This window comes from Empidonax traillii, unplaced genomic scaffold (assembly GCF_003031625.1).
Source record: "Empidonax traillii isolate 1590-97213 ecotype Southwest subspecies unplaced genomic scaffold, ASM303162v1 scaffold99:size1466351, whole genome shotgun sequence".
Classification (NCBI taxonomy): domain Eukaryota; kingdom Metazoa; phylum Chordata; class Aves; order Passeriformes; family Tyrannidae; genus Empidonax; species Empidonax traillii.
In genome coordinates, this window is record NW_020955292.1 from 1,324,745 (window position 1) to 1,337,576 (window position 12,832).

The 12,832-nt window shown below is 44.7% G+C and overlaps 1 protein-coding gene across 3 annotated transcripts in view; it reads left to right on the top strand.

Moving 5' to 3' along the window:
• Positions 1–12,832, top strand: part of SLC5A1 (solute carrier family 5 member 1) — a 28,849-nt gene that overhangs the window by 1,332 nt on the left and 14,685 nt on the right. The window contains exons 1-4 of one of the 3 annotated variants that reach the window (XM_027882022.1): positions 7–304; positions 2,542–2,613; positions 10,105–10,209; positions 12,531–12,590. In XM_027882022.1, the coding sequence (XP_027737823.1) occupies positions 218–304; positions 2,542–2,613; positions 10,105–10,209; positions 12,531–12,590 (324 nt within the window). In that variant the 5' untranslated portion in view covers positions 7–217. Of the gene's footprint in view, positions 1–6; positions 305–1,345; positions 1,351–2,541; positions 2,614–10,104; positions 10,210–12,530; positions 12,591–12,832 lie in introns of those variants that run through there. The other 2 variants (XM_027882023.1, XM_027882024.1) reach the window with 2 other exon arrangements.

The window sequence follows — 12,832 nt, forward strand, 5'->3', positions numbered from 1 at the left end:
TCTGAAACCTGCAGCACCTGTGGCAGGAACACAATTTGGGAAGGAGTTGTTGTCCCGGGAAGAGCAGCAGCTTCAGTTTGTGTCCCATGAGAGACAAATGAATCTGAAGTTATATATTATATAAGACATAGGGGATGACAGCAGTTTATCATTAACCTGAACTCTGCAAGAAGCACATAAGGAGAGAAAGAAGAAGAAAGCCAGAGGAGCAGCCAGGATGGAAACCACCATAAGGATCAACAATGCTGCAGACATCTCTGTTATTGTCATCTATTTTTTGTTAGTTCTGGCAGTGGGACTATGGGTATGTTGGGATTTTATTTTTTTTGGGTTTACTTAATGAGCACAGTGTTGGGGAAATGGCTCAGTAAATGGAAATGTATAATTGCATAAAGATTTTGGTGCTTAATTGAGTTAGTTAGCAACTGCATGGTGGGCAAAACGTGGGTATTTATTTACTGTAGAGCAGCTGGTAACACAGGGAGGCATCCCTTTAGGTGGATGGATGGGACCAGTGGGAAAGGTGAAGTAGCAAGGTTTGTGAGGGATGGGGCTGAGAAGTGTGATCAGTAAAGATGAGACCAGTCAGGGTGCCTGGGAGAAACAGGCTGGAGGGGAGGGATGGGGTTTGGCACCACGGAGCGCTGGGACTGCAGGGAGAACTGGTGCTGTGAGGGGATGCAGGAGGAAACGGTGAGGAAGGGCAGTTGCAGGGAGAGGAAAGGGCAGTGAGGTGGTGTGACAGTAACTCTGGGACAGTGACAATAACTGTGGGACTGTGACAGTAACTCTGGGACGGTGACAGTAACTCTGGGACTGTGACAGTAACTCTGGGACTGTGACAGTAACTCTGGGACGGTGACAATAACTGTGGGACGGTGACAGTAACTCTGGGACGGTGACAGTAACTCTGGGACTGTGACAGTAACTCTGGGACGGTGACAATAACTGTGGGACTGTGACAGTAACTCTGGGACTGTCACAGACGGGGAGGGCAGGGGAGGGGATGGGTCCAGGTTGGAGGTGCCATTTGAGGGCATCATTGCCGTGGCTGTTTCCTGCCGTCACATCCTTGGCTCCAGGGTGCAGTGCCATTGGAAGTGTGAGGCAGGAAGAGTTTCAGGGGTGGGAAGTGCTGGCAGTGCCTGTCTGCTCGTGTTCCAAGCGCTGTGGTGCCTCCTGCCCTCAGCTGGCAGTGCCGGCTGTGTGAGGGGAGCTTGGAGCAGATCCCAAAGGAGCCCAGAGCTCACAGAGGGGAGAAAGGCAAGGCCCATCCCAGGGGTGTGACCCCAGAGCTGACGGGTTTGAAGAGAATGGGCCAGTACTCTGAGCTACAAAAAACAATGGAATGTCACTGAATTCCAGTTTCCTTGGGGCAAACTCTCTTGGTCACCTGAACACCTGACCATTAACAAGTGGAGAGGAGGGATTGCCCCTCAGGAATCCTCTGCTTTCCAGGAGCATCCCGAGAACGTTTCACAGTGCAGAGATTTCAGCTGCAGAACAAACCTCCATTTCTGGTGGCCTGGCAATGTTTTGAGGAGCACTAAAAATTTAGGATCTACACAGAATGGACACAACCTTTTCTTTGCCTCTCCACTGTGGTAGTAAAGGTCTAAATAGCAAAAAATCTGAATCCCTGGTCTGGCAGGAGGGAGCTGGGTCTTTGCTACTGTCTGTTGCTGTAGTTGAACTTTATATTAAAGGTCTGTGACAATAAAGGGCTGATCTGTGGCTTCTCAGGCCAATGTGTGCTGAGTTAATCCCTGGAACTGTGTCTTTCCAGCCACAATGTCCCCTTTATTGGGCAAATGCTTATTCAGTTGCTGTGTGTAATTAAATGTAAATCTATCGTATTTACTTCCTTTCTTTGGCATCAGAAGAAAAGGTCTGGCTAATTTTGCCGAGTCTTTTTTCTTATTTACCTGTTCAAAGTCCATCAGAGGAGACAATGGGAATCCAGTAAATAATGGCTCAGGGTCATTGACAAAAATTGGAGGAAGCTTCCCTCTAAGGCCCATCCCTTGACAAATACAAAATGAGTTTCTGAAAAGGAAATTTTTGGCTGGCTTCTTTTTTTGGGACTTCAGAGAGAAACAGGCACAGTGCTGATATCACAAGAAGAAAACAGGTATCTTAGGGGCTGGATAGGATTGAGTTAAAAAAGCTGCACAGTTTCTGTTAATAAACTTGCACCTTACAGTCGTTTTTAATGCCTGAATTCAAAGGTGTTTCACCACAATTAAAAGCTCACATGAGCTTTTATTTGAGTGATCATTTTTTTGGGTGAAATTTAATTTTATTTTAATGTTTCACCCTGTAATGAAAGGTGAAGCAATGAAGCTTGAATGGTTAATGTGGACCTAGATAAAAGAAGCATTGTTCATTACTTCCTTCATCATAAGGTTGTTCTTTTTAGCCACTCTTTCCCTTTACCCTCTCTGTGTATTTTATCCCTTCATTTGAGCTGTTCTTAGTCTGTGTATGGCACCTATTACACTTAAAATATGATTAAAACTCTCTTCCTTCCTTGTTTTCCAGGCTATGTTCTCAACCAACCGAGGGACAGTAGGAGGGTTTTTCCTGGCTGGACGGAGCATGGTTTGGTGGCCGGTGAGTGCTGTAAATTGGGCTGTAACATTTTATATGAGTCTTATCCAGAAGGACTCTCTAATCCTTAGATATTCAGTATCTCCACGGTGTTGTTGGGACTGTGGAGGCTTTGTTGCGAAGAGGCAATCCCAACTTTTTCTCTGGCAGGGGTGACACGGGGCCAACTGCACACCCAAAGCCACCGGGCAGGCAGGGAGAAGTGTTGGGGAAAGTTGCTCTGAACTTGTCTTGATTATGTGACCAATTTGTTTGAACACTGATACATTGGTAATGTCAATGCAGACAAATCCAGTTCTTTGCCTTTCAGCCCACTTTAAAACTTTTTAATACTGTGAATCTGTTACTTTCATTGCACTCAAAGAAGCTGGCTCATTTGGAGGTAATCACAGAGAGCAATTAATTTACTGAAATTTTCCCTTTGATTGCTCTATTGTTTCCACTTTTAGTAAGAAGTTCTGTTCTATGCAAGGAGAAAATCCTGAAAAATGTTCTGATACATTATTGGTAAAATATAGTTTAAATTTATAGTTTAAAGATTGTCTGTGACTTCCATTGTTTCTCTTCTGTGGCTCTGTATTATCTTCCAAGATAGAGGAGTCACAGACACAACATGTTTGTAGCCATCTATCAGGCCTCTGGCAGAAATTATATTAGATACAATTATCTATTTCTTCCAGACCACACAGTCTTTTTAATGTGACTCCTTGGAAAAGCAGAAAACTTAGACAAATGTGCATTTTCTGTACTACTTGTGTTGTACATCCTTCCATTTGCTTGAATGGCACATTCCTGATCTTGCATTCAGTCTCTATAAATGTTCTTTCACTTCATTAAGACTTGTGGGTTAAGACTCATCTCACATGGACTCATTTACAGGACCAGGACAGTGAGAGTAAATATTTGTTGTCTAAAAATTTAGAATTTAGGAATTATCTTAAAGTAGGCTGCAGAAATACCTACACACCTGCCAGTCTTGTGCTTCAGAGAGCTGCTCTGTTCAGGGTCATGAAAGGATTAAAGGTCAATGACAGTAAAAGGTTTCCTCTTTTGATGTAGTAGATCTAAGAAAATTCAGGTCCTATTGGAAGACTGAAGAAGAGAAAGTTTCCAAGTTATTTTGAGATAAACCCCATAATTCTAGCAGTAGAGAAAAAAACCCAGATTACTTTGCTTAACTGTCACTTCCATCAGTGGGCTGGTTTGAACCTTGATCAATCCTGTCTGCCTGTCGGGGAATATGAATATCCTTTTGTGCACATGTAAATGAGGGTGGAAGCAGCAAGGCAGGAAAGACTCCCCATAGAAGACTTGCTGCAGTGGCACTGAGAACTCCTAAGGAATCCCCTGAGGCCTGGGGGAGATTATCTGACAGGAGTCCTCTGCCAACACACACCCAAGAGATCCAGCAAGCTCCCTCCCTCCAGAGGGAAGCTAACAGGGATCACCCCTTCCCAAACTCTGAGCCCAGCATGGACAAGGTGCTGGTCTCCAGTGGAGTCCTAGATCTCCCCTGCGACCCTTCCCTTTGGAATGCCAGGAGAGTCTTCCATAAAAATAAACCCTTCTTGCTCCTCTTCCTGGTAATCACTCAAAATAAACAAACAGCAAGCACTCCAAACCCTCAAACTAAATACTATGTCAGCAGCACCACCGTGGAAAGTTTGCCTTGGATCAAAAGAGATTCCAAAACACCAATTCCCACAGCTTAGCTGGCAGATGGGATGTGCAGCACCCCGTGTAAACTGGGCTGAAAGGATGAGGAAAAGCTCAGTCAGAGATGTGATCTCAGTTCTGCCACAGCCAGAGCTGTGCGGGGGGGTTTTACTTTTGTGCCTTGACTTCTCATTTTTGCCACCATGTCAGGGCTGACCTGGAGTGGTTCCTGACAGCCCCAGCACATTCCCACAGTCAGGCTGGGGGAGTTGTTTTGCAAGGGGACTCTTGTTTGTGGGATTTCTCCCCTGCCAGTTCAGGATAATGACCCTTGTCACGTCATTGCTTTCTGCAACAGGGAAAAACGAAGAAAAAGAAATCCTTCCACAAACTTGTTATAAACTTCATTGCCTCACACTAATTGTATTTTTCAGTGCTTTTGCTCAGTTCTGTGCTCTGCAGGACAGCCACAAGTGAGTTTTCTGACCCCACAGGGGAAGAGGTTCATAAGCAGTGGATTAGGATCTCTTACTGACAAGCTGGACAGGAATTCTGCTCACTGAAATGATGTAAAAGCTGTGGTTTAGTAGAAGGAAGCCCTGGCAATCAAGGGCTGGAGGTTATTCCCACTTTCAGTATGGACTTTACATGTTTGTCAATCACTGGCAAATTGTTGTGTGATTCAGTTTTTCAAGGTATAAAGTAGCAAGACACTAATCCTGGGCCCAGTCTGTCCCACTTTGGCTCTGATTGTTCTGCTCCGGAGTCCGTGGAGGTTGTTCAGTATTTTTCAGAACCAGAACCCACAGATGATTTCTGGTTGTTCTGCTGAGGTGATAGCTCACTGCTGTGGCAGTTCACTGAAATCGCTGCCCCTGTGCAGTGGATGAGCCAACTCAGTAGTTCCAGTAGTTAATTAGGGATAACGTTGTACAATTACATTCTCACAGATTACCAGAAATTGAAATCTGTCGTTGGTTAATCATAATGGCATGAAATGCTGTGCCCTTTCCACAGTCTTTTTACAGAAACTGAGAGAAGAATCTTCAAGAAACTGGTTTTGGTCTCTTGGGCTTTGAGGGAAATATCTTCGGGAAAGACTCATATGGTTCTTTAAATCCTCTTAACCAGCTCTGCTTTTCCCAAAAAGACACAGGGAAATTCAAGGCAAGTGACAGCTTTGTGGCAGGGACCTTGCCAACCCAGCTGGAGCTCCCTTTGCCAGGTGAAGGAGTTGGGGTCAGCCAAATACTTCCTGCCACTGTCGGAAGTGAAGTATCCGTTCCTGGAGAACAGTCAGCTTTGGTAGGAGCCACTCTCACAGGATGAACAGCCTGTCATGCACAACTGAGAACCTCAACACCCTTTTTTGAACCTTTCCTGCTCTGGGATTTTTTTTCTTCGGGTTCTGTAGTTTTGCAGACAGAGCTGTCTGCACGAAATTATGGGTTACCTTGTACACCTCAGTTCCTGAGGCACCAGTGCTAATAGGACAGAGAGTATCCGCTGGGCACGTGAAAACCAGCTGTGGGGAGGAAGATTTACTGGAGGGTAGGCAGGAAGGGTGCAGGTCAAGGACATTCCACACTTCAAACAGAAATGTAACTCAGCTCGTTTGTTGTCATGTACCTGTTGATCTTTGTGGGACAGATAAGAATTAGGGGGGGGGGGGGAAAACCCAATAGATTTTTGCTTCTGTTCTGCATGGCTTATCTCCCTGGCCATCAGAACTGACCATGGGTATGATTCCTCTGATCTCTGGAGCCAGTGAAGTTTTACATATTCTCAGAATTTTCCCCACTTGCTGAATCTGACACACCTGCAAGGGACCAGCAATGACAACTCCCTGGTGAATGAGATTTGTATGTCCTTTTCTGAGGTAAAGTAGAATGAGAAATTAACTTATTTTGTCAAGTTCCATGCAAAAAAAAAAAAAAGAAAAAGAGTAATCAGGAGTTTTCAGGGTAAAAAGAATAATACACAAAGCAAAGCTTTGGAAAAGGAAAAGTTCAGTGAAACTGATTTCTATGGAATCAATCAGAATTTTCCAGCTGGCTGGGAGGTGTTCCTGTCTCAAAGGATGAATGTGGGAAGGCATCAGATCAGCCTGGTTGTGCCTGTGCTGTTCCAAGAGCCATCAGCCTGTTGGAACACGGAGACCCTTTTGATGTGCATGGTGTGTCCAGCCCTCTGCCTCAGTGAGCTGGGAAGGATATGAATGGGGTTAGCTGGGCAAGAATGCAGGGCTCAGAATTTACAGATCAACTGGGACAGCAGAATAAACCCCTACACTTCCTTCTTTGGGTCTCAGAGCCTCAGAAGTGTGGCAGGAATATTGCAGTGTAGCGTCGTACCCTAACGGCCTAAAGGCCACAGGGAGCTTGGGATCAGTGGGAAAAGGGCTGGATACTGAGCTAACACCTTCCCCCAGGAGGGCAGACACTGGGGCAGAGGAGATGGACTGGCAGGTCCTGGGAGGGAGAGAATCCATAGGGTGGGAATTGTGCCCACTGTCACTGCAGCCATCGCTGCTTGCACAGGGTTTGGAACAGCCAGTGCTGGGATGTCGGTGCATCCTCCAGTTAATGAGAAGAGCAAGGTGAAACAGTTAATGAATAACATGAGAAACCACAGTGATCATCATCTGCTTCAGGGTGCTGCTACTTCTCCTGAACAGAGTGCTCTTGTTAAAACCTGACCTCTTAATATATTTTAAAAGAGTTAATGTTCCACGTTTGCCTCAGGTTAGCTCAGTTTTTTGTCCTCTCTCTCTCTAAGCAGCTTTTGTTTCTTTCAATCAACTTTCTTCTTTACTCTTCCTCCTAGATCTGTGTTTAAAATCAATTCACTAACACATTCACTGAGAACAGGTAACACTGCCAGGAGGTTGTTTCCCACTGCCATTCCCCAGTTTCAGCCCAGGGTTCTTTAGGTGTGCAGCAGCATCTACCAGTGGCAAATCAAGAATTCCAGCACAAAGCCTTTCCGGCACAGAAATGCCACAGCAGTCAGTTCTTCAGCAAGACAGCTCGGGCCCAGAGCCCATCTGCCTTCTTCCCTCATCCTTAAAATATGGCAGATGGGAAACTTCTCTGTCCCCTCTGGCATCAGCAGCTGACAGGGTGTGAGGGTGTTGGGCCAACACTCCTCTTGCTGTGACCACGCTGCAGCTTTAGGGCAATCTGCATTTTCCCAGCTATGAAGCCACGTCCCTCCTTTCCATGTATACATGACTAAAAGCACTTTTTAATGGCACCATTATTAGGATGTGTTGGTCTCACAGTTCTGCTGCACTGGATATTCCCTAATTCAGAGAGGAAAATGTGGATGGTGAAGGTGGGATCTGCATAATCTTAGTTTTGTCCTTGCACTAGCCCTAAATATGTTGGTAATTTTGCATTGCTTTGGTTTGGGTTTGTATTTTTCTTTCACTACAATTGTACTTTGGGCAAAGTTGGGAACACAGCATCACCAGTGTGTCCTACAGTGTGTCCTGGGCTTTCAGGCACTCAGCCAAAGCTGATGATTGTCAGTTCTTAAAGTTCTTCATTATCTGCCTTTGTTCCTTGGATCTGCCTGCATTTTAAGCTTTGGAAACAGGAGAGGGAACACATTAAATAAATTGAGAGATTAATGTGGTTAATATTTTCTGGTGATTGCATTTCTAGTAACCTAGATTTAAGTTTAATTATTCATCTCCAAGGAAAGCACTGGAGAACAGTGCTAATGCTTGGTATAAATGGTATTTGTTTCTTCACCATCATTGCTGGGAAAACACTGTTGCTGTCACAAAGAGGTTAGAAGAGATAGAGGTCTCTTGTTTGCCAGTGTTTGTTGCAACACTTATCATTCCTGTAGAAATATGTCATATGACAAACTGGTTACAGTCCTGTAGAGCACAACTGACTTCCAGAAATGTGTATAAAACCCGCAAATCCAGAACCTAGAGTGAACTTAGAGACATAAATTTCCTGTCACAGCAAAAGAACAGCATTTCTGCAAAAAGATTAGAAGGAACCAGGAGATCAAACTGAGGAGAGGAGAAGAAAGTGGAAAAGAAAGAGTGGAATCCTCTGAATTGTAATTGTATGTTCCATATAACAAATGGGGGGAGATAATCTATTTGTTATTAGAGATCAGGACTGGGAGTTGAAGAGCATGGTTTCTAATTCTGGTCATGGCACAGCTCTACAGAATAAATCTGCTCTTCAGAGATGGATTGTTATGATGAAATCCTTTATCCTCCTGAAACTCAGGTCATCCTTCCTGTGCTCTCAGGAACATGGATGTAACATTTGCTGCTAATCAAAGCACCACTGCAGACCTGGGGAGCTCTAACTATTCCTTTCATATATATTTTAGGTCCCTAAAAATCTCCCAGTGAAACGGAGACAAGGAATACTTGTCCCTTTTGTAAAATTACTCCATTCTAACTGCCTGTACTTGGAAATTAGATAAGGAAAATGTGCTGGATGCAGGTCCTGTGTTCGTATATCTAAAAAGCCCATTTTAAAGCACCTTGGAATCTTGCAACATGGGAGATCTGCAGAGGACAGGAGGGAGCAGCTGGAGCTGTGCCAGGGGACAGGTTGGTTCTCAGGAAAAGGTTCTTTCCCCAGAGGGTGGTTGGCACTGCCCAGGCTCCCCAGGGCAGTGGGCACGGCCCCAAGGCTGCCACAGCTCCAGGAGGGTTTGGGCAAGGCCCTCAGGGACAGGGTGGGATTGTTGGGGTGTCTGTGCAGGGCCAGGGGTTGGACTGGATGATCCTGTGGGTCCCTCCTTACTTGGGATATTCCATGATTCAGATGAGAGCATTAGAAGCTGGTCACAGAGGTTCTCTTGCCTACTTTCTGTCAGGATTTCTTCTCTTTTTAACCCTTTTTTTTTTGGTGGCTTTCAGAGGACATAAGGCAAAAATAAAAACGAATAACAAAATGTTCCCTCACATCTTTTCACCTGGGAAAAGATGGTGGGTCCTCTGCCCACCATGTCCAACCCAACCTGTTTTCATGTTCGAGTTCTCACCCTGCATCCCTCAGCACTTGACCCTGTAAATCATTGCTGGCTGTTTCTGCTGCCTCTGATGTTTTCATTTGGAGGAAATGAAGCTCATTCCTTTTCATCTTTTCTATTGTTTGAGCTACTTAATTAAGAATTAGGTCTCTGTGAATGGCTCCTGCCTGTCTGTAATCCAACAGGAACCTCTCATTTTTTTGATCTCTCCCTGTTCATTGATTCCCATGTTCTTCCCACTGTTCTGTTTGTTTGATCAGTGAAATATTTGGGGGGGGGGTCTTGGAGATCCAGCACTTCTTAAATTAACTCCTTGATTTGCAGTTGTTTATAACTTCCAGAGGCACTTTCTCAGCAGGTATTTCTGCCATGCAGCTTTCAGTAATCAAATATCTTTTGGCTAAAAGTGAACCAGTGCAGCTCTCCCTGGTGGCATGTTTAGATCCACAGACTGTGCAATAGGAAACCAGTTCGATGCACTTGTCTTTTTCTCCTTGAACAAAACAGAGCAGTCTTTTTCCTTGATTATCTGGGTATCATCCAAATGTCAATAGACAAGTTTTGCAAATATTGGTATAATACCCTTTCTGACTCAAGTGGAAGATGTTTCATGCGACACCCCATTATTTCTCACTGTTGTAGATGTGTCTGATGGCTGGAGTCCCAGGTTTCAGGGGGACAGTAAGTGAAAGTTGTCAGGGAAGTTGGTTGTCAGTCGTTCTCATCATCATCATCGCCTTCTGACCACGGATAGGCAAGAGTTCAATGTGCCAAATGAAGATTTTTATTTTTCAAGTTACCAATTATTGTTCTTTCTGTTTGCAGATTGGGGCTTCTCTGTTTGCCAGCAACATTGGCAGTGGGCACTTTGTGGGAATAGCGGGAACAGCAGCAGCTGGTGGGATTGCCATCGGAGGATACGAGTGGAATGTAAGTGCCGTTTCTGTCGGTGGATGTATTTGGGACATGAGGATTATCTGCAGAGCTTAATCAAAATAGCACTGCCCAATAATTTAAGACTGGCAGAGTTTGTGCTTGGCAACACTTGTTTTCTGCACAGACCTGTAAGAGCCAATATAATCTACTGTTCAGCCTGTCCTCCTTGGACCTTGTCCAAGCCACTGGAAAAAGGTGACTCTTTTCTGTTGAATGAGGTTTTTTAGAGACCATTTGAACCAAATAAATCAGTGGGTTCTCTTCTCTATGCTTATCTTCTGAGTTCTTTTAAAGTATATTAATTCTATGATTTAAGTCCATGATTCTGTGATTCTATTTATGAAGAACCCTTTCAGACTGCAGGATATTGGGAAGAGTTTATCAGGTTTGTAATCTGTGATAATTTTTACAGTATTTTGCTCTGTAGGAGTTGGTGAAGGGGCTCTGATTTCTTCACAGGCTATTCAGAAATTTTGGACATCCCTCACAAGCACCTGCTTTCCAAAACCCTTTTCCTCTTTGCTCTCTCCTTCCTCTAATTACAGGGGTATTTTTCTCAGGGTGGCACTACAGGGTAGAGGTGTCCAAGCTGACCTGGAATGAGCTGCCTGGAGTACCAGGGCAGTGTTAACTGCAAGGGCACAGGGATTCACAGCAGCTACTTCAGCCCATTTCCTTGTACTCTCAGGCTCTGTGGGTGTGGGCAATAATGTCCTTGTCCTGCCTAATTCACCTTCGGGGAAGGGATTAGGCTGTGACACAAAGGATTTAATGAGCCTACACAGGTCGATACTTCCCTTGCATTTAGTTCTGAGCAGTGAAAGAATCACACCAGCCTGAGGGGTTTGGCTTGTGTTCCTTATCAGGAGATGGTTGTTGCAAGTACTCAAGTACTGGTATGATATAGATGTGTAAGGAGAAGGACAAAGCCTAAAATGAACTGTGTGAGATGTGCACAGTTAATCTGTCAGCTTCCTCTTTTTCATTATAGTAGGCTTGTAACAGATCTGATCCCCCTTCTTTTTCTACCAAAACAAATCAAAACGAAACAGAACACAAATCTCTAGGGCCCATATCCTTTTTCAGATATCTCTCCCTCTAACACTTAATCTACTGGGAGATGCCTTGTGTGCTCATATCAGTACACAGTGTACAACAATTGTTTAGGGAGCAGCAACAGTTCATGTGTGTGTTTGAGCAGACACTGCATATTCCTGCCTTGTGACACAGTGGGAGTGCTGGGGGGATGTATTGCTCTTGACTGTATAACCTGTTCTCCTCTTGAAAGTACTGCTAAGTTTGACTGTTATCATCCTGGTGTTCCACTGAAATGATTTCTAATTTGTATCAGTGTGACAGCAGAAGCCAACCCAGTATTTCTTGTCCATCTGATGGTTTCTATTTATGGGCAGAACTTAAAAGGTACAGTTAAAAGGCCCTCTAAGCCCTGTGGGCAGAATAAATACTGAGTGCAGCTCTGACAGCAGGAATTTGTTCTGTACTAATCAATTTACATATGTACATATGTACATCAGACAGCATTCCAGCCATTTACATCAGCAAATTGTGGCACTGCAATCCTGGAAGACCTGTAGCTCACAGGACACACATGGGAACACAAAATACATCCTTACATGGGAGTGTGGAAATACAAAACGTTTCACAGATTGCACCTGCTGCATCCTGTGCAGTGTCTGAGATTGTTGTAAACCCACCTCCCAGAGACCCTGTGCAGTAGGTAACTAATGACCAAAATTATGATCATTAGAAGTGCTGCCCTCCACAGTCCCTCCATTTGCAGGTGTTGGGACAGAGCACTGCAGCAGAGCTGCTGGGAGGGGGGAAGTTCCTGCATTAGTGGCTCTGGGATCGAGATGCTGCAAACAGGTCCCAGCTATCAGGCTTCACCTTCCTAAATATTTCCCACAATAGGAATCCTATGGGCTGCTTGCCTTTTAACCACTGTTAAAACAGGCTCCCTGGGCTTTCTCTGGAGAGGGCTGGGACAGTCTGGTGCCATTGGTGGAGTGGTGTTTGATACTGGTGGGCAATCCTGTGAGCAGAAATCATCTGTTTTTCTAAAAAATATATTACAGTCCAGACTGCATTTTACCTTACAAAGTTTTTAGCTAAGATTATGTTCCCAAATTTTCAACTGTAAATTAAAGGACAGAGCAGATCCTCCCCTACCCCCCTGCAATACCCAGGTTTATGTGGGTTCAGTGATCCCCACCTGCTATTGGTTCTGATAACTGGTCTTTGGGAGTGGTGTCTTGAGAGAGGGGCTAATTCAGCTGCTCTTGTTTCGGCTGCAGGCTCTGATATTTGTGGTGATTCTGGGATGGATCTTTGTCCCCATCTACATCAAAGCTGGGGTAAGTCCAAACAGTGCTTTACATTTGTCTTTGCTGCTCCTGTTTGCAGACCAGGTCTGGAATATTGCAGAGCCATGAGGAATGGCACGAGATCTGAGTGTGCCAGAACAGTCCTACATTATGTCTGTGCATTTGAAAAATGAGGATTCCTTGTTCTAAGACCCGAACTGAGGAGTACTTGGTGCTTTCTCCTTGTTCTCCCTTGATTCCTGGAGCTGCTCTTCCTTGCAGCTGCATTTGCA